The 21,222-nt window shown below is 43.8% G+C and overlaps 1 protein-coding gene across 1 annotated transcript in view; it reads left to right on the top strand.

Annotated features, from left to right (window-relative positions):
* The window catches only part of ANTXR1 (ANTXR cell adhesion molecule 1), a 236,575-nt gene that overhangs the window by 139,016 nt on the left and 76,337 nt on the right, over window positions 1–21,222 (top strand). Inside the window, exons 13-14 of the mRNA XM_003830925.6 lie at window positions 366–461; window positions 18,443–18,484. Of these exons, the coding sequence (XP_003830973.1) occupies window positions 366–461; window positions 18,443–18,484 (138 nt within the window). The remainder of the gene's footprint in view (window positions 1–365; window positions 462–18,442; window positions 18,485–21,222) is intronic.

Genomic DNA, 21,222 nt, shown 5'->3' with positions numbered 1-21,222 from the left:
TGGGACATCGGACCCAGTGAGGAGGCTGTCACCAGGCAGGGGATGGTGTTCCAGGGCCAGATGAGCAGTGGAAGTCCATGTTCATGCCTGCTCTGTCTCTTATACAGTTGGTCCTTCAAAATGTTCCTCAAAGGGAAGAACAGGGCCTCTCTGAAAAGATAAATTCATTTCCCTTGAAAATTGGCTAAACAGAGTGTGTTGCAGGGCCATGAGCCCCAGAATGATGGGCAGAGTTTCAACCATTTGCTTGGCAAACTGTGCTGCTCTCTGAGGCTTAAATCTGCATATCAGTGATGGGAGTTTGGGGAGGGAAGATCACACATGGTCCCGTCCCGCTGCTGACCGCCTCTCTCTTGGCCCTGCAGTCTGACGGCTCCATCCTGGCCATCGCCCTGCTGATCCTGTTCCTGCTCCTAGCCCTGGCTCTCCTCTGGTGGTTCTGGCCCCTCTGCTGCACCGTGGTAAGTGCCCCAAACCTCAGGCCATGCAAGGTGAAGGATGTCATAAAGTTCACAGACCATGAGTAGAGAGAAAGGGATTTTTAAAAAACTAAAGATGGGAGACAAATCTTGCATTTTTTATACAATTTATACAAAATTGATGTGAACTGACATTGATCAATGGAACCATGAGTCATCAGCAGTCAGTATGAGTTAGGGTGTGAGATTGCCAATGGCCATGCCCCTTGGGTGGGGCAACTGGGGTGGCCGCTTTAGTTCTGGTGCTTAGGGAAGATCCACAGGACACCACAAATGATGAGTGTTATTCGACATGTAATGAACATATATGCCTCTGTGTACGGTACACACACATACACACATACACATTTGTTGAGTTGCCCAACCTATACTCTTCTAAGGCCACCCTGGTCTTAGTAACTAGTCTACCTATCTGAGAAAGTGTCTCTGGCCTGACCTCTTTATTTTCAACAATGAAGAATGGCACTTACCTTTATTCATTGATTTTGGCAACTTTTGTAGGACACACCTACTGTGTGACCAGCACTGGGCTAAGCACTTTGGCTACAAGATCAATAAAAACCTGCCTCCTCCCCATCAGTGTCCTATGGAGTCACCACATGACAATGTCTCCCCAGAATAGCTTAGGGCCTGGAATAATCCACCCTGACGATAATCCCAAATGGTAAATGTCTGGCTGTCAATTTCTGTTCCCTGGCCCTTAGACTGGGAGAAGTCCAAACAAAGTAATAGCCAAATAAAGAAAAAAAAAATTCCCTGTGACATGTCTATTTCTAGCCTGTGCCCTGCCTTTCAACAAATCAGTGTGTGCTGTGAAGCCCATGAGTGTGAAGTGGCCACTGCTCCACTGCCACGGCATCTTCATTTCCTGTATTTTAGTTCTTCCATGGAAGGGCCGGCAAGACACAATAGACAGTGAGCCTCTCCAGGACAGGGACTCATCTTCATTTTCCCTCTGAAACTTTAGCATTTAGCACACAGTGTGAGGGAGTTCACATCTGTGTGTACAGCTCAACTGAACCAAGACCACAGAGAGACAGAGCACTGGACTTGAAAAGCAAGGGGAAATGGCTTCGGATGACATGTTAAAGAGGTGGCAAATGAGTGAGATGGGAAGCTCAACCAGGATGTGGACCATATGGCAGGGACTTCTGAAAAGGGTTGACTTGCAGCAGACAAGTATGGAAGGAGAGACCCAGGACAGGCACAAGTCTTGGGTTAATTAGGACCCTGCAGGCTGGGCTGGACTTCACCAAGATTTTAAACAGATTCTTACCAGAGCAGCTCCAAGAGTTAAATGTTGTTTTAAACACTTAAGGCTGCAAAACCATTTTATTTTGAGGGTAAAAAATCCTCATGAGTCAGCACAAGTGCTTTCTATGGAGATTCAAAAACAAGCACATTTTCAAGTCTAGAAAAAGAAAAGAAAAACCTCACAGTGGGTTCTTAAAGAAGAGTCGGCAGGCCTGGTAGCAGCAGGCAGTGAACACTATTATAGTCCCTTTGATTATTTACAGTTACCTCTGGGTGAGGACAGCTAGGAACATTAGAACAGCCAAGCAGTGCTCCACCAAATACTGGCTGTGTGACCTTGGGCAAGTTTCTTCACCTCTCTCTCAGTTTCCTCATTGCTATAATGAGGACAATAAGAGCTCCCACCTCATCGTTAGATGGTGAAGACTATAAAGGAGTGTATATATATGTGCTTAGAAAGCACCTAACACATAGTAACTGCTGTATGTTATTATTATTTAAAAGTATTTTACTGTAATAGGAATCTATTATGATACTGGATGGCATTCAGTTTATATTCTTTGGAAATGTTTCTCAAAATAAACCTTTTGTTATTGGAAGCAATGTCACCCAAGGCCAAATTGAGTTTTGCAATATTCAAAATATTTTTCAATGAATTTATCTGGTTAAGTCCCTGTTGCTTTGGAAGGCAGCCAAAATGTCTTAATGTGGTCTGACTTTGTAAGTCGTGAAGGATTTCTTTATGAGGGTTGATCTTCGGGATTCATTTTCCTGTTTATGATGTCTATTTAAGCCGCCTCCTCTCACTCTTTCTGAAAGCTGGCTTGGGCTCCAGTGCTTGGTCTGCCCCCTAAAACTACTTGCTGATCACTTGCTTCCTTGACGAGGGGTGATGCTCCGGAGCAGGGCAGATTAAGGTCATATGTTTCCTAAACAGTATACTCAGGAATGAAGGCAAACATGGGCCTCCCATCAGAGTTTCATTCAGAGGACACAGGGAAGTTTCTCTCCCGAGATACAGCACCCCTCACCACAGTCCCCAGATTAATAGAGGGCATTCTTGTAAACAATGGTCCTCAAACCTTCCTCTGTCACTCTTCCTGCATCTACCCCAAGGGTGGGGAATGCCCCTCAACCTACTAGCAGAGCCGCATCTCCGTGCTGGAGGAAAAGCCAGAAAGCAGAAAAGACCTAAAAAACGTGGGGTACGTGTCTGCCGTGTGCCTTCTCCTTCCTGCTGCAATCTTTTCTTTAGGAGTGATACTCAAAATATTTAACAACCTGCAAGGCCCCCACCCCCGCTGAGCCACACATTAACCCACAGTGGCTGGGTATGTGAAGGGGTGGGGGATGAAGTCCTGCAGGGTGGCTGGGTAGGAGAGCAGGCCCAGTTACTAGCTACAAAGGCCAGTTTTAGATGTACTGGCCAGGATGAGCAGACCAGGCACAGGGGCTGCTATCAGGCCTGCCTCTGCTCAGCATCCTCCTGCTTCCTGCTGGTCCTGTCTGGAAGAAGAAACCTGATGGGTGAGGGTGACAGATGATGCCTACCCACTGCACTTGGCCTTTCCCTAAGGACCCCACTCCCCTATTTGGGCTCTTAACTTCCAGCCAAATGGAACCTGAATTAACTTGTTGCCAGCCTGCCAGATGTAATCTACCAGTAATGACTGATGGGGAGAGAGAAAACTGACCATATCCTGAATCAAACCTTTAGTGTTTCCCAGCTTGTTCCTCAGTATCGCCAGGCGGACCTCTGGCTTTTAAGATTCCTATACCTATTCATTGGCACAAAACACCCACCTTGAAGGGGAGAGAGGTATTGGACTATGCACACTGGGCTTATTCGCATTTTCAAATAGGTAATTCAAGGGGTTAATATTTTCCCAAATAATAATAATAATAAAGTCCTGCCTCAGTTCCACAAGGGACATTTCCAGAACCCTTCAAGTCACACCATGCCCACTCCAGCTACTCATAAGTTTGGTCCGATATTATTGAAATCTCAAAATTGAACTTTAAAAAGAGGAAGACTAGGAAATCTAAAACAGAAAAGGATCATTTTTTAAAAAAAAGTTGCAATGTATTAGACGAGTAAATGTTATGAATGGCTTGAATGTGTAGGGGGGAAAAGTCATCAATGAATCAGTGACATTAGGGCACTAAAAAGTTGTAGAAAATGCAGGTATCCCTGAGAGTCTCCCCTCACCCCAGCCAAAAGCCAATGCCCTGATGGGAGCCTGCAGCCCAGGTAGGGGGTAGCTTTATGTATACAGAGAAAGGCCATCGTATCCTGCCTAAATTTCAGCAGGTAGCAAGACACTGGAGGATTCCGATTAGCAATGGGGACTGGCTGCCCCAAATGAGAAATCTGGAGTATCGAAGAAATCCCTGTTGGGGCTCTCAGTTTCATGACTCCATGTTGACACTCTGATAAACACCCCAATTCCCGATCTCCCCTCTGTCCCTATACCTACACCTTCCCTGTGGTGTGTGTTCTCCTCTCCCGCTCCCAAGATATCAGTCACCTCAGAAGATAGCAGCCCAGCTTGCTGATGGGGCCACTGCACATTTATGAGGGCTTCAGCACTCATACTTTAGCAAACCGCCAACTTACCTCTATGGATAAGAACTCCTCCCAAACTGCAACCGTTTCCCTGAAGTTCCCTGTACTACCTCTGGCTGTCTCATATTCAGTAGACAACCTGCTGTTCTATCTCCGTGAGAAAACAGAAGCTGTGCTGTGAGAAATCCTTGCACTCCAGCACCCTCATATGTGCATCCTCCTCCAGCATCCCTCTCCCTCCCTTTCCACAGATGTTCTTCATTTCTTCCTTTCTCACTCAGCATCTTCCTCCTTTCCTTTCCACTGGCTTCCTCCCTCTGCCTACAAACATACGCCAGCCACCTTCATCCTTTAAAAAATGGGTCTATGTTAATCTGTCCTCACACTACTACAAAGACATATACCTGAGACTAGGTAATTTATAAAGAAAAGAGGTTCAGTTGGCTCACAGTTCTGCAGGCTGTACAGGAAGCATAGTAGCTTCTGCCTCTGGGGAGGCCTCAGGAAGGTTCCAGTCATGGCTGATGGCAAAGGGGGAGCAAGGCATCTCACATGGTGGAAGCAGGAGGAAGAGAAGAACGAGGTGGGAGGTGCTACACACTTTTCAACAACCAGATCTCAGGAAAACTCACTATCACAAGAACAGCACCAAAGGGATGATGCTAAGCCATTCATGAGAAACCCCACCGCCATGATCCAATCACTTGATGGATCAGGTGATGACTGATGGCTGCAATCAGCCAATCACCTCCCACTAGGCCCCTCCTCCAACATTGGGGATTACAACTCGACGTGAGATTTGCGTGGGAACACAGATCCAACCCATGTTAATCTCATGCCTTATTTCTCCTTCATGCTACTCTCTTCTCCTTCCCTTCCTTTCACCCACACACTCCTTTGCAGAGCATCCACTGTCCACAATTCCTCTCCTTCCCTCTTCCTCCCACTGCACCCTGAGCACCATTGCCATTATTTCTCCAATCCTTCGCTTGCAAAACTGAATTTCCCAGCCACTGGTCTCCATTCACTTCTCATTCTTCTTTACCTCTTTCAGCAATAGGCACTGTCGACCTCTCTCTCCTTTAAACTGTCTCCTCCACTGGTGTCTGCTGGCTCTTCTCCTACGTCTCTGTGCAGTTTCTCCCTGTCTCCCTCATGGGCTCTCTTTCCTCTGCTTGCCAATTGTTCTCCAGGGTTGCCTTCCACCCTCTTATCTAACACATTGTTCCTGGTCAGTGTCACCAGCTCCCACAACTTCAACTACTTAATGTGTTTACCCATCACTGGCCTTGGCTCCAGAGGACCAGCCCACATTAAAGGGACCAATGGACATCTCAAATGCAGGCATCTCACCCTCAACATACCCCCCACTGAACTCTTCACGTTACCCCCTAAACCTGCTCTTCATCAGTGGATGTGCCATTGTCCTCCAGGCTGCCCCAACTAGGGACTGCAGAGCAACCGCTGATGTCTTCTTCTGTCCCTCCTTGTCTTATCTCACTTTGGAGCTGCCTACAGCACATCCTTTCCCACACCTCATCTTATCTCACATCTGTCCACACCTTCTACTCCAGCACAGTCACAGTGCCTGTCACTCAGTAGTTGCTTAAGAAATATTTGTGGAATGAATGAATGAATACCATTGTCTTACTCTAGGATTCCGCATCTCCCACCTGAATTATTTCAGCAATTTCCTAACTGCTCTTTTAGTCTTTCTCACCTTCATTAAAGAGACTTTTCATTTTTAAAAAAGGCAGCCAGGTGATGAGCCTACTCACTACCCTGCCTAGAATTCTCTTGAGTGTTCAGAGGCTGTAAAACAGAGTTCCCGTCCCTTGAGATGGCATGAGTAGGGCTTTTCCATCCTGGCCCCACTTCTCCAGCCTCACCTCTTACCTTCCCCTCCTGTACAGGGTCTCCCTTAGCACCTGTACCTGCTTCTTTCATAGCACTGATCATGCTGTGAAAATTGCCTGTTTGCTTGTCTGTCTTCCTCTGTTAAGCTGAAGCTGTTGGAAGCCAAGGCTGTAGGTCCCCAGAGCATAATACAGTGCCTGGCTCAAAGCTGCTGCTCAGTGTATCTCAAAGTTCATTAGCAGCCAAGTGGATGGAGGACCAACTGTGGGCACACTCTACTCTTTGGGGCTCCTTAAACATATCAGGTACTTCCTTATCATGATCTTTTTGCTCATATTATTTCCTCTTGCTGAAATAGTTTCACCTTCTTTATGTTCTCTATACAATTCTTCCTTCAAAGTCCAGCTTGCTGTTCAGTCCATTTCAGTAGCATCCTGCGCACCTTTTCCTCACCTGGGAAGGATCAGCTGCTATCTCACTTGGTTTCCATGGCATTTTTCTCACACCTCTTTTAGAGCATTTGCTCATTCTATCACATGTATTTATGTATATATCTCTCACTGTACAGACAGTCCCCAACTTATGGTGGTTCAACTCAGAATTTTTCGACTTTGTAATGGTATGAAAGCTGTGTGCATTCAATAGAAAGCATACTTCAAGTACCCATACAACCATTCTGTTTTTCACTTTCAGTATAGTATTCAATAAATTACATGAGATAATCAATACTTGATTATAAAATAGGCTTTGTGTTATCTATTTTGCCCAAGTTTAGACTGATGTCAGTGTTCTGTGAGCACATTTAAGGTTGGCTAGGCTAAGCCATGACGTTCACTAGGTTAGCTATATTAAATGCATGTTCAACTTATGACATGTTCAACTTACAATGGGTTTAGTCTGGACATAGTCCCATCATACATTGAGGAGAATCTGTACCATGAACTCCTCCATGGCAAGGAGAAACTAGTCACAGAAACTAATCCCAAAATATGGTACAGTGCCTAGTACATATTATAATTTGTGTATTTTCCAAATCAAACTAAAAAGCTAAGTCTTCCTAGGGGAAGAGTGTTCGATGCAGAAGGAGCCCACAGACCTATGGAACTGTAATGAGTGGTTGTGTCATGGGGGTTTGTATTATCCTATTTCATGACTTACATGTATGTTATATGCAATATTTTATATGTATCTAATATTATATAACAAGGACATTCAAATCAGTTTCTTAAATAAAATCCTAGAAATATGCCCATTTTATTGAGAGGTTAATGGTATATGAGAAACCCCAAGTGAAAAGATCTTAGCATATTTTGCAGAATGAAAAAGTTCTGGGCAGGGCACAGTGACTCACACCTATAATCCCAACACTGTGGAAGAGCCGAGGCAGGAGGATCACTTGAGCCCTAGAGTCTGAGACTAGCCTAGGCAACATGGTGAGACAGCATCACTATTTAAAAAAAAAAATTAAAGTTCTGGAAATTAGTTGCATAATTATGTGAATATATGTAACACTACTAAACTGTACACTTAAAAATAATTAAGATAATAAGTTTTTTATTAAGTGCTTTTAACCATAATTAAAAAGAAAAAAAATCCTGCTTTTAAAGCTGCAATTTTTCTGCAATCCACCTAGTTAAAACATCACACTATTTAGGTCAAATCAAATCACTGTATTTCTGTTCAAATAACAGCAATTTTTTTTCAGTATTTTGGGAGAGGCTCATGTCCATGCATTCAGAATTTTTTCCTATATAAACAAAATTGTTCTCCCTGTCTTGTTTTCAGTGGCCTTATAGGTATCTTATGAACAGCTTTTAAAGAATTACGTAACAGATCACGTTTAATTCATTTAATTGAATTTCAAGGATAGTTCAACAAATATGCCCACCGGACATCTCCAATGATAAATTGCAAAGGGCAAAAATTAATCAAAAACTTGATATACCTTAAATGGAAATAAAAATAAAGCATTAAAATAATGTTCTTCACACCGTTAAGAATAACATTTAATTTGTAGGGCCAGACAACCCAAGCTTAACATCACCAAAAGGATTTACTGACAGTTTAATAAAAACACGACTGGGACAGGCAACTTCTGATGCAGGCATCTTGGGCCTAATACCGATTGTGCCTTCTTGATCCTGTTCCAGCCTCCACCCATTCCCATCTGGACACGCCTCACGCTACAGCTGACAAGATTATTTCTCGTTAGCACACAGAGCTCTGCCATGACCTGCCCTCACCTCTGGAGGGCAGGTACACCACACACCTCACACACCCATTTTTTCCTCATCTCTGGCTTCCCTCATCCTTTGTGGGCTGCCTGATAACCCCCAACCCCCATGGCTTATGCCTGCCGGTGAAATGGAAAGAGGCGAGTTATTGTCAAAGTCGACTGGGTTTCAATGCCGCATCTTCCTCTTCTGGTTAAAGGATTAGTCCAATCCTTTAACCTTAATTTCCCCTGTGTGAAAAACTAGAAAATTGGAACCATATTGTCTCTAAGGCTGCTTCCTCATATTCGTACCTTCTTTGAGTGAATCTGCTTCTCCCTTTCAAGATTCCCTGGTCTGTGGTTTTCAAACCTGGTTACATACTGAAACCATCTGAAGACTTTTTATATGATACAAGTACTCAGGGGCAGCATTTCCAAACTATGTCAGGACAATCATACCCTGCAAGTATGAATAGGGGCACTTCAGAACAAGAGGTATTTAGACAGTGAGTTTTAAAGACATCCTTAAACTAAGTTGAATCACTGTCTTTACTGCAGGACTTCTCAGAGTCATTAATAGGATAATTTGCATGTGACTCTTCAAATTTATTTTGACCCTAGAACTCTTCCTTGGCCTGTCACTACCTGTACTCTCCCAAACACCTATTAACATACTGACATCTGGAAGGACACCAGTATTCTGCCAAATACTATTTGGGAAACACAGTCCTAGAGAACGCTGAAGCAGCTAAAAGAGCAGGTTCCTGGATCCTCAGATGCAGCCTCTTTTGTACCCTCCCTGAAGGCTGTATCAATATCAACAAGCTTGAACATCTTGTGAACATCATCAACTCACCCTTGTTCCTTCTGTGCCCTGCTCAGATCCCACTGACACTACTAGTGTCTAAAATCAGCTTTCCCGTAACCCAGGCAGAGGCCAGAGGCTGCTCCTTCAAGCCTCAGGGAATCTGAAATCATGGATTTATTTTGCTCTTTCACTTCACAGACTTTTGCAGTGACACTGGCATACCATCTGATGGAGAACATGCACAGCCATTCTCTCACATTACCATGTGAGTCCCTTAGGCCCTGTGGACTAATGGTAAAGTTCCTGCTGCAACTCTCACTTTAGACAGTGATGAATTGGGCCTTTTAAATAGTCTCAGTCTTAAGGGAGATGAGATGAGAGACCAAAAATCATTTGAATTCTGAGTTCCAAATTGGAGGGAAAAAAAGTTGACCTCATTTCTTTGAAAATTTCTGGTACCACATTCCAAATTAACACCCTTGGTACCATCCTTTGCTAAACTTCTACAGTGTAAAATTACTGGATTCAGGCAGTCCTTGGCCAGCATTAACCCACCCCAATCAGTCATGAGGTCTCTATTCAATTGATGCTGTCTATACAGTGGAAAGATTCCTTTATCCTCCATCAACTAGCATCTCATCTCTCCTGGATGTTTTCCATATCAAGTTGCCTACTTTCCCTTGATTTCTTGACTTCAATTAAAAGAATACTTACAAGGTTTGGGAGCCAGAATGGAAGGCTAGAATGTAAAAAGGGTCAGAGCAAGCATCTCCTTCTAGCTGTGATATTAAAGCCCTTATTAGATGGCTTTTCAGATCTGGATTGGCATTTCTTCTATACATAACTCTGTTCTGGTGGCTTCTCATGCAGAATTTAAAAGGCCAGGGGGGCAGCAGTTGAGCTGGCTTTAAGAGATCAACCCAGAAGTCCCCCAGGACATACAGTGCTTTAAATCAAAGGCTTCAAAAAAGACCTTTGTCATCTAAATACAGGCACATTTATTTGAGCTAACCTCTGAGCATGCAGGAAGTCATCATTTGTGGGGAAAAAAAAAATCCATTACTATTGACTGACAATGCAGCAGACTCCACAGCAAAAGAAAAACAAAAATTCCTGGAAAAAATAGAATAGAAGTTGCCTTAAATGCATAGCCAGGCTCATGAGAAAATAGGAGATGTTTCCAGGGCCCAAATAAAGCAGGATCTGGAAATCAGATGGTCAGCTGACCCTAAAGCAGTGGCTTCCTGCCTGAGATTTTCTTATCTCAGTAACCTAGATGTTTGGCTTAATAGCCTTTCATGGGCCCATAAAAGTTTGGGAGTTGAAATTGAGTCTTCTGCCTAAAGCTGCCTAAAGCCTTGAGTGAAAGATGGGCTATGGGTTTGATGTGGGTGTGTATGTTTGTGTCCCTAAGAATTCATAACCTCTGAGAGGTCTAGAGTTCAAACTTACACTACTTGAGGTTTTGTAAATTGGAAGCTGAGAAAAAGTTTGGAAATGCTTAGGGATCTGCAAGAGGAAACCTGAAACCTCTGGCAGGTTCGTCCCTCAACCCAGGCCTCATAGAATTTCCATAGGTAAATGCCTACTACACATGAGCTCACAATCCCAAATTACCAAAAACCCAAGGAATATTATTTATTACTTGGGCCCTTGGGATTTTATGATACACATGGAAAGCACAAAAGACCAGAAAAAGGATGAGGAAGTCAGTCCCTGTCAGCACTATTCCCTTTGCTCTGTCCAAAGTTAACAATAATTGTTAAATAGCAGATACACTGAAAATTCTCTGTGTATCACCATTTCTCCTGTAACATGAAATGTGTTCCTGAAGATATGACTGCATTATGGAATTTTGGCCCATGAAAATAATAGGACTAATGGGGGAAATGGGTTCAGAGCAGAACATTCAAAACTGTGCGATCTTACAAAATAATATATTAGGTTGGCGCAAAAGTAATTGCGGTTTTTGCCATTGAAAGGAATGACAAAACTGCAATTACTTTTGTGCCAACCTAACGCTAAAAAATAATAAACTCAATAAAAATGCCACCGTTTTAAACACCTTAAATTCTTAATAAAACATACTTCAGTAAATATGGCTCTTTACCTTGATTTTTTTTAAATAAACAGGTGAAGTTTCTTAGTTGACGTGAGTCTGATGCAGCACTGTGGCTTTGAGCTACAGAAACAAGACGGAAGGAAGGACATTCTTAGGGCAAAGTGTCACAACACAAGGGGAGATGGCTATGACTCAGTGTCTTGTTATTCCTTCTGCACTGGCTTAAAATAGAATTTCAGCTTTTGTTGTGTTGCCAGGTTCCTCTTTTCATGTAAAAAAAAAAAAGCAATTTGCGTGGTTCCAAATAAGACTGAAAACCATGAAAGTACTATTCTGCTGCTCTCGGCATTACCTCCTTTTCTTCGCTCCATCACACATGCCTCTAATCCCCCTAAAGCAACTGGTGGCTCCTGTGAGTTCCATTCTCCTTTCTTTGGTTTTTCAGCATGGTCTCTGAGGAAGCTCATTTGGGTTTCTTTATGCCCATTGCTCTCACAGTATCTCATCTTCTCTTATATCTTTACAAACATCTCCTGCACAGGCTGAAGGCTTTCCTCCCTCATTCAACCCCTGCATTTGTTGAACCAGGACACACGCTCCTATTGACAGTGCTATGTAAAAGGTTTTTAATGAGGAAAAGAACACGCATTCAGGAGCGCCATACATGCTGGACTTGCACAAGGACACACCTAAGTGAGAAAGCAAATGAGGTATGCCTGGTTTCTGCATATTCCTCCCCAGGTCACTACTGGTGGCTGGGCAGCATTTTCACATTCACCTGATGTTACTCAGTGGCGCCAAATACTGTCACCTCACACTTTTAAATGTGTAATGGTTAATGTTATATGAAGTTGACTATGAAGAACAAAAGACGAAAAATGTACATTACCTTCTCCTTTACCTTGCGAAAATCATATTTTGAGCTGGCACAGTTTTGCAGTTTAGTGATTTTAATGCCCTGTTTAACTACCACATATGAACAGTCACAAGTTACATATCTGTGTTGGAACAAAACAGACTGTGCACGTAGTTTTCAAATTTTCAGAAAGCCTTCTTAGAAATGAATTTCGGATACAAAACTGGAAAATGGAGTCTATAATCACAGGGCAAGTGAATTTACATGGAAGCCTGGGTTAGGGGATGAAAGGGGGTATAGGTGGTATCTAATAAGATGGCATAATTAACCGTAAGGCCAACCCGTGACTCTGATTAGATTCCCATGATGCAATGCATCCAAGCATCACAACCCGCTCTTGGCAGTTGGGACTTTCAGCATCTTAACTACTGAAGAAACATTTATATGGAGGGTTAGGAGACCAGAATTGAATCTTGTAACATGTATTAAGTGCTTATTTGCGAGGCAAGGAAGTTTATTATAATCAGAAATGCTTCCTTTATCCCTCCCTTTTCAGGAACACACACTCATTTATTCCAGAAATAGTGGCCGAGTAACACACACTGAGCTGTGTGTCAGGAGATAAGTATGCCCATGTCTTCAAGAGCTTACAGTCCAGTGCAGAAGACAGAGGAACAAACACAGTTCAGTGAGTTTATTGCTAACAGTGCAGACAGAGAGAGATAAGATCCATGTCCCTAATTCCCAGGGAGCCATCTGGCTGGGACCGTTTCAGGGCTGGATCTAGAAATCCAGGCCATGCCAGCCTTGTATGCAGATGACCACAAATTCACATCAGTGGAAGCCAAGGAGTACCTGCATGCAGAGCTGAAAATTTACTCCAGAAATAGTTCTATGTCTTCCCCCACACAGGACGGGAGGCATTGGAGAGCCCAGAGTTTCTGACAATGGAGCGCGGACACCAAAATTTTTAGAATGAAACAGCTTCAGAGCTGGTCTTTCTAATCAGCTATAAGCAAGTCTCAACAGAACACTCATGGGAATGTCTGACTTGAAGCTAAACATAGCCCCTGCATATCTAACAGAGGTATGGGGCTCCAAGAAATAAGCTAATTCACAGTTCTCAAAGTGTGGTCCCTAGACCAGCAGGTACTTTGTCAGAAATGCAAGTGCCCCTCCCCAAACCCACTAATGAGGAACTCAGGGGTGTACCCCGGAAAGCTGTGTTTTAAGAAGCCCTCCAGGTGATTCTGATACTCAATAAAGTTTGAAACCACTGAGCTAATTAAAATTAGAGGACAAATGCTTCATTTTGTTAATAAAGGAGTTATCTGAAGCAGCTCTCTTGGACTTTGTCTAAACAGCAGAGATGCCTGTGTGTCAAGGAAGTATCTCCTTTGCAGCAAGAGACCAGCCCTTCGGCAGAGAGGGCTTGCAGGAAGTGCCCTGCATTCAGCTCATGCAAAAAGGACACGGAGACACAAAAATACAACTTAAGAAGAAAGGGGCCAAAAATGAGTCCCCTGTTTTGTTCCATTTCTCATGCCATGAGATGAGCATTTGTCAACAATGAGCCTGTCTATACAGCTTACCCTATTAACCAGTCCCAATCACAGTGTGAGGAGACAAGAAAGATGAGGAGGAGAGATGTGAAGTTGTGGTGGAGGATTTCTCAACAAGGTGACAGAGGCAAAACAGGGGGCCACAAGGAATCACTAGGCCTGGCATTCTTTTGCTGCTAAAGCAGCATGTGGGCCTGACTCACGGCTTCAAACGGAATGTCTAGTGAGCCTGCGCAGCCATCATCTGGTAGGTGGGAAAGGTGCCCATGTTCAGAACTAGAATGATAGCATCCTTTCTTCCGCTGCACAAGACTGTAACGGTAGAGTTAGCAAGTGACAAACACAGCGGCAAGGATCAAAGCCTACACATTAAGAATCAAACTTCAATACTGCTAGAGAAAAAAGAAAAGCAAAATAAACTCATCAGGTGTTTTATCTCACTTTAACAATTTATAAAATCAATTTATAAAGCCATTTATAAAAAATAAAATGAATTATTAGAGAGCGCTTTATAGAGACCCAGATGGTTGAACTTAATTCATAAAACCAAAATAGTTCAACTTCCCAGGCGTGAAACAGGCCCTGAGCACACGTGATCTTTCTACTCTATTCGTACTATGCTGATTGCATCTCCACATCTTCCGTCATTACTATTTCCAACAGCCAAACTCAGGGGTGCACATAAAAACTGGAATTTGTTTGACTCAGTGAGAAGTTGTCAGTAACATTTCAATTTGATCAGATTCTACCTGGTCTTTTCTGACTTTCCTTTATCTATGCAATGATCGTCATCAAATCTGACCCTACCTCATGTCGGCCTGAACAGAGACGGATAAAGTCAGAATTAAAGTCACTGGTAAGAGAGGGGAGGAGATGCATCTCCCAACACACAGCAGTTTCAAGAAATTCTCAGGTATCAGAGAAACACCAATAGAATTCAGGAGTTTCATATTCCATCTCATTTTTCCCGTCCCCTTTACCTCACCAGTCCATCTCTTAGTGCAAAAGGGACTCTAGGGCAGCTATCCCAAGGAGGCAAATGGTCACTTTCTGCTTCTCTAAAATACCCAGTCTAAAGGTGGTAGTAAGTGGGGAAGTGGTACTAGCCTGCAGAGTAGAAATATGAAAAATGTTCTCAGATTTACTCCCATACTACCATCCAGTACTTCCATGTTATGCTTATGTTTATTATTTTCCTTTAAAATATTTTATTAACGACCCTTCAACCCTATCCATCTTCTTTGTTCTTCCTAATGAGGAAGGCGCAAAAGAGCCCACCCATAACCAGGAGGATGCTCACATAACCTGAGAAAAAGGAGAGTGGGCCAAACCAAGCCTGAGCTTGGAAGCTGATTCTAGCTTGCATTCTAGTTGGAAACAGAATATTTCTAGTCATGCTGGTTGGAAACAAATAATTATGCAATTTGCCTTTCAATTACAATTCAAAGTGCTACAGAAAACAAACATGATGGGAGCCCACAAAGAGGACCCTGTCCTTTCTGTGAGATTCCCAGGGGAGGTGCATTTACTGGAGATCTGTTTGATAAGTAGGTGTTCACTGGGGAACGTGCAGGGCTGTGGACTGAGCGTGGAGGAGGTAGCGAGCATTTGGGCAGAAGATACTGCACTTGAGAAGCAGCAGAGCATGTGGAAGGAACAGGAAGGTGCCCAGGAGACTGGAGTGCAGAAAGTGAAGGAGAGAGACACAGTGGGAGGGAAGTGAGGCCACATCATGTGGGACCTGTAGGACATGGGGGCAGTTTGCATTATATCCTATAAGCCATGGGAAGCCATTAGCAGGGGTGCACTTGTTTTAAGTACTGACGCAACCATGGAGATATCTGTTTTTAAGGCTACTCTGTGTGTGGCTGTGTTGCCATGGTGCCGCAGGCTACAGAGCAATGCAGGCTTTTGCCCAAGCTGCTCCTCCAGGCAACACAGACTCTGGCCCTGAGGGGAGTAGGGTGGGCTGAGAGAGCTGACATGTCCCTGTGCTCAGAGCACTCCTTTGGGTGGCCCATGTACTGGTCTTGGCACAAGGATTTGGCCCACTCACAGACAGCTTATCCAACTTTACTGCTTGGAATTCTCATCCCTGACTCCAGGCTTAGCCTGTCTAGATCATACTTTTAAAAGCTGTCCTGCCATCCTGTGGTGAGCTGCACCCTGCTCCCCAGGGGCAAGCTTTCGGTGCATGGGCTTGAAGCAATGAGAAGACTTCCTGCCCATTCCTGCTGAACATAACCAGAAGCCCAACCAGTGAGACCAGGTTGGAGGTGCTTAATTCCTGTTTACCTGAACAGAGTGGCATTTTTTCCAGAAGCTCAGGTGCCCAACTTACAGTGTGTCAATGTGAAATTTGGATCATAAACCAGCCCCTCTTTATCAATATTTAATAAATCATGGATTTTAGCATTGTGTTTTGGGTTCCTTAGGGTCTGGCACATTGCAGGATGTAGAATAGATATTCAATTAATACTTAATACATTAAATTAAATAGCAACCGCATTGATGGGTTGGTCTGAGTGTTGGGCCACCTAGAACTGCATTCCCCAGCCAGTGTCATATGCTGACACACATGTGGCCAGGCATACTGCTACTGACTCCCCCAAAACCCTTGGCCACTGTCAGAACACCAGCCTCCTGTCTCACTCAGTTCATGAAATGCTGGCCCCTTGGCATCTGTCTGGAAGCCACCATGCAAAGGCATTTAGTATATGCAGGGTGGGTATGAAAGATGTAATCAAGGTAAGAGACAAATACAACAAGAAAGGGAAAGGAGAGTACTAATAGCATGCAGCGTCTATTGAGCACCTACTCACTACCAGATGCTTAACACACGTGATCGCTCATGATGACTCAGTTTCTGCAAGGTTCATGTTATTACTTCATTTAACAAATGAGGACAGTGGAGATCAGATAGGTTAAGGGACTCATCAAATCCTGACAGTCAGGTGAAGGCAGGTCTGGAATTCACATATAACATCTATGCTGTGCTTAGCTCATAGCACCGTGGAGACAAAAGCCCTCTGCTCAGCACCAAACCTCTTCACACCCAGGGGCCTTGCCACATATGCTGCCCTCTCAACATCTGTCTCTTCCCAAACATCCTGTTCCCCCTCTCACTCCCTTCCCTACCCCTGCCCCAGGAGAACAGATGCATTCTAGATCTTGGTCCCCAGATCCTCACCCCTCCCTCCAGTTTCCAGACATTTCCTGCTGTAAAGTAATTTACTGCTTCTGGGATGATGGGAAATCAGTCCTGGACAGGAGCGATCCTCCCCAGAGATTTCCTTAAGGAACTCTGAGCCAGGGTTGAGTGGGTGAGCACAATCATGGCTTTGCATTTTCCAGAGACTTTCACCAGGCGTCTCACAGCAGCCAGGAAGTGGAGGCAGATGAAATGAGAGTTTGAAACCCCTGGAGGCCTTCACTTCTGCCTCTTCAATTAATGGAATACCATACTTTCAGAGGACTGGAGTCTTGGGCCATTGGCTAAGGTTAACAGAACCTGCAGTGGGAAGCCTGCCTCCTCATGCAGAGATGACATTATCGATAATGGTAGGGTGGGTAACAGCGTGGGGATTGGAGCCCTAACAAGGTCCCAGAATAATCATCAAACCAGAGGAGACATGTGCTGAGTAGGGAGAGCTGAAGAGGTGCTTGCTGCCAGCTAAGCAGCCTGGCCTGCAGCCAGAGCCCGGCTCCCCAACTGGAAGAAGAAAAAATGGGTCCTGTGGGCTGTGCCCGAGCACCCATCTACAAAGGCAGCACCTGATGTTAAGGCATCAAGAGATAGGGAATGAGCTTTGGATTTGCCAGAAGTGCTCTAAGTAAAAGAACTGAGTAGGGGACCCAAAATTCTGATAATAAGTTTGGGGTGAGAGGAGGAAGCCCTCCAAGGGACAGAGTGGAATTATAGTAGATAATTGCCAAATGCCATGTAAGAGACTCTAAATCCATTTAACGGTGAGGGCTTTCCTTTTATGACAGAGGGGTACAAGTTGGGGTCAAGAGGGAGGAGGGGCTGCTCACTGGCCCCAGCTGTCCCTGCCCTGTCCTTATCCCATGTGTCATCATTCTCTCGTGGGTTAGACTGTCTCCCAATTACTTGCCCATCCAGAGTTTCCACATGGCTCTCTTCAGCCCCAAAGATGGGACAGTCAGAATCTTATAACACTGTTAGTTAAAGCTTTGTGCCCCTAAGTGTCAGTGCCCTGAAAGAAATCCCTGGACACTCCTTTGCTGCCTCTGTTGGGACTCGGTCTGCCTGGGCAGCACATCCACCCTGCAAAGACACCCGTGGGGACCAGTGACAGCTGAAGGACTGCCAGCAGCCTGCGTGGGGTCCACACTTGACGCATCCCTAAAGCACCATGTTAACTTCCATTGTGTGACAATTCTTTGTTAAATGTGTAGACAATTGGATAGATGGATGAATAATCTGATATGTGAATGACTCGGTGAATAAATGAGTGAATACATTTGCATGATAGTTATCTGGGGTAGGAAATGAAACTGTGACCTGTGGAACATTTATTTCTCTATACAAAACCAGAAAAGACGCAATTGAGACTGGAACCCTCAGCCTGAGTCATACGCTAACTAGCAGAGCTACTCTGTCCAGCAAAGACACCTCTCATAGCAGTGATTAAGCCCGACTTGCTGGGGCCATTGCCATGGTAATTATGGCAGCACCACCACGGTACCTCCTGACAGCAGGCCTCTTAGGAGGCAGGTAGCCAGAGATTTTTCACTGACCTGTTCTCTGTTTTCTTTTCAGATTATCAAGGAGGTCCCTCCACCCCCTGCCGAGGAGAGTGAGGTAAGTGACCACAGCAGGATGGCAGTGGGTGGGCAGGGTGGCAGAGTAGGGTGGAGAGCTGGCTGGGCAGCTGGACACTTAGCCCCCCTGCAGAGCAGAGCTAAGTCAAGCTCAAAGGACTTAATGTACCTGCCTGTGAAGCAGAAGGGAGGAAAGTGTCTGGCCTTTCCTAACCAGGGATGAACAAGAAACTGAACTAAACTGCCAGAAAAGACAATGGGTTTTGGAGGTTTTTCTCCCTGCAGAGATAAAATTTGAGATGGAAATAAATGTTTTTATTAGTACAGTTATTTGGAGCTTTGAGATACTGACTTTTCCTCTCAAACAAACCCTAAGATTCTCTTCTCCTGCAGAGACTTAATGCTTTATGTGTGTAGATCAGGCACGGCTTGCTACATTCTCCAATCATTGGTTCTAGGAATAACCTGATGCCAAATTCTTCATTTTTCTTTCATTTAAAAACAATATTACCTAAAGATGTGCCAGGCAGTAATGAAAATAGGCTGGAGAGGGATATGTTAATATCCTGGCCTTCCTCTCAAATTCTCGTCATCTAAAGAAAAAAATTCTTGGACTCTACCACTGAATTGGCCAGTAAACTGTTCTGATGCAAGGGTGGCCTGGAGTAGAATACAGTGGAGGCATTAAAAGCTAATCATGAGAAAGGCAAGAGTGCCTAGCAAGTGGCTTTGCTAATCTGATCACTCTTAGTACAGCTGGAGTCTCTAGAAGTAACATCCACCAATTCAGAAGCCAGGGTTACATATCTAAACACTCGATGAGACCAAAAGATATATTGATAAGGTTTCAAGTTCTTGTCCTCAATCCCTAAGGTCTGTTGTGTGCAAATCAAGTGCCAGTTCCTCACCCTTCCCCTTCCAATGCATTTGTCAAGTTTCCTACATACAGAAAGAGTAATGATTAAATTAAAAATTCCATGTGGCTCTTATATCCTGAACCATATGCATGTAAGCCAAGGGATTTAATAGCTGCAATCAATTAAAGCGCATCTTGTTGGAATGCTAACTTTCTGCCCAGAAATCAAGGGAGGAAATTACATTGCTGTGCAAAGAAGAAGAAAAAAACCTTCTTTACATACATTAAAACCTTTCCTTAATCCTTCAAGAGAAAGTACTGTGGCTAGTTCCACGACTGCAATTGGCTTTGTTTCTGTTACGTGCAGCTATCTCTTAGACTTCCAAAACATAAAAAATAAAATAGAGCAAGGAGCTCCCTTATTAGGACTTTGTTTGCCTGGAGGCAAAGAACATTCCCTCCCTTGTTGTGTTCAATTAGAAGGGTTGTGGCTTTTTCTTTTGGCTCTTGCTCTGTATTTGCCTTTAGAAGGTGACGTGGCAGCCATAGTGGCCAAAGTGCACCTGGGGATATAGGTTAAGACTGGGCTCTGACTTACCCCAGATCCAACATCTAGCCTAGGGTTTCACACACAGTACAAGCTCAGCAGGGACTTTTAGGATGAAGGACCCAGCAACACAATTTTGGAGCCAAGTAAAAAAGCCCAAACTAGAAAACCATCTAGGAAGGATAGCTAAAAGCAAGGAAGAGAAGTAGTTGAGTTTTTTCTGTTTCATAAAAGTTGTAGTTACACCCAAAGAAAGCTGACTTCATTTCCCAAACAGAATGACAACCTCAGAATGCTTGAATCTAAAGGGTTATGTTAGGCTTAAAGGAGTTTTTGGGCTGAAGCTTCCTCACCTGTCCCCTGTCACTCTATCAAAGGGATAACTCACGTGAACACCTGCAGTTGATTATACTTGGTCAGACCTGAGCTGGACAGATGACTACTACATTTCATTGGCTGATGAAAAACAAAACATTCCCTTCCTGGAGTCTAGATCCCCTCCCCTCCATTTCCCTTTGAAACCCTCTGACTTAATCAACTAAATATGACGTCAGAAATAAATCAAGAAACTACCCAAACTGGAGACCTAGGCAATAAAAATTTAAACATCGTACTTTTTAGCATCAGGCACTTTTTGGCATGTGCTGATTGCCTTAGCGTGTGTGTTGGCCCTGTGAGTTAGGCCACCTAATCTCCTTCCTAATGTATTTTGGCAGGAAAATAAAATAAAATAACAAGAAGAAGAAAGAAAGAAATCCCACAGAAACAGATAACCTAACACAGCCCGTGCAACATATTTTATACAATGCTCTGAAAATCATAGTCTCAATCTAGACAGTCTTTTCCTCTGGTTCCCTGTATTCAAATCCCAGTGTCTAACATTCAATAAATAGCTATATGAAATCAAACACTCTCTGCCATATATATAAAGACCTTCAGTATTATTTATCCCAACTTTCATCAGCTCTATAAGCATCATATTCTGAGAGAGGCATGTCTACTATTTAAATAACTAAACTTAGAGAATGAAGATAACTTTATAATAAGCTCTCAGTGACCTTTTTAATAGAAAATATAAAAATTCATAATGGAAAAAGGAACTGTATTCTGAGATTCTATGTAACCAACGGTGACACACTTGTATGAAGAGGGTACAAAGAGAAATTACTTGAAACTTGAAGAGCTCAATAGAAGCAAGGAAGCTCAGTTTTAACAACTAAGAGGGACATTTCCTTGGTTAAGAATCTTCTCAAGTGGCACCAGTGGGGATCCTTCCCTAACTCTCCAGTTACTCCAAATAACTGGCAGTTCGTGGGAGAATGCAGTAATGGAGCACTTCATGTGACGGTTTTGTTCTGCATGTAATCACCTTCCA

The sequence above is a fragment of the Pan paniscus genome, chromosome 12, assembly GCF_029289425.2.
Source record: "Pan paniscus chromosome 12, NHGRI_mPanPan1-v2.0_pri, whole genome shotgun sequence".
Taxonomy (NCBI): domain Eukaryota; kingdom Metazoa; phylum Chordata; class Mammalia; order Primates; family Hominidae; genus Pan; species Pan paniscus.
Note: the sequence above shows the minus strand (reverse complement) of the source record. Positions and strands in the feature narration are given on the sequence as shown.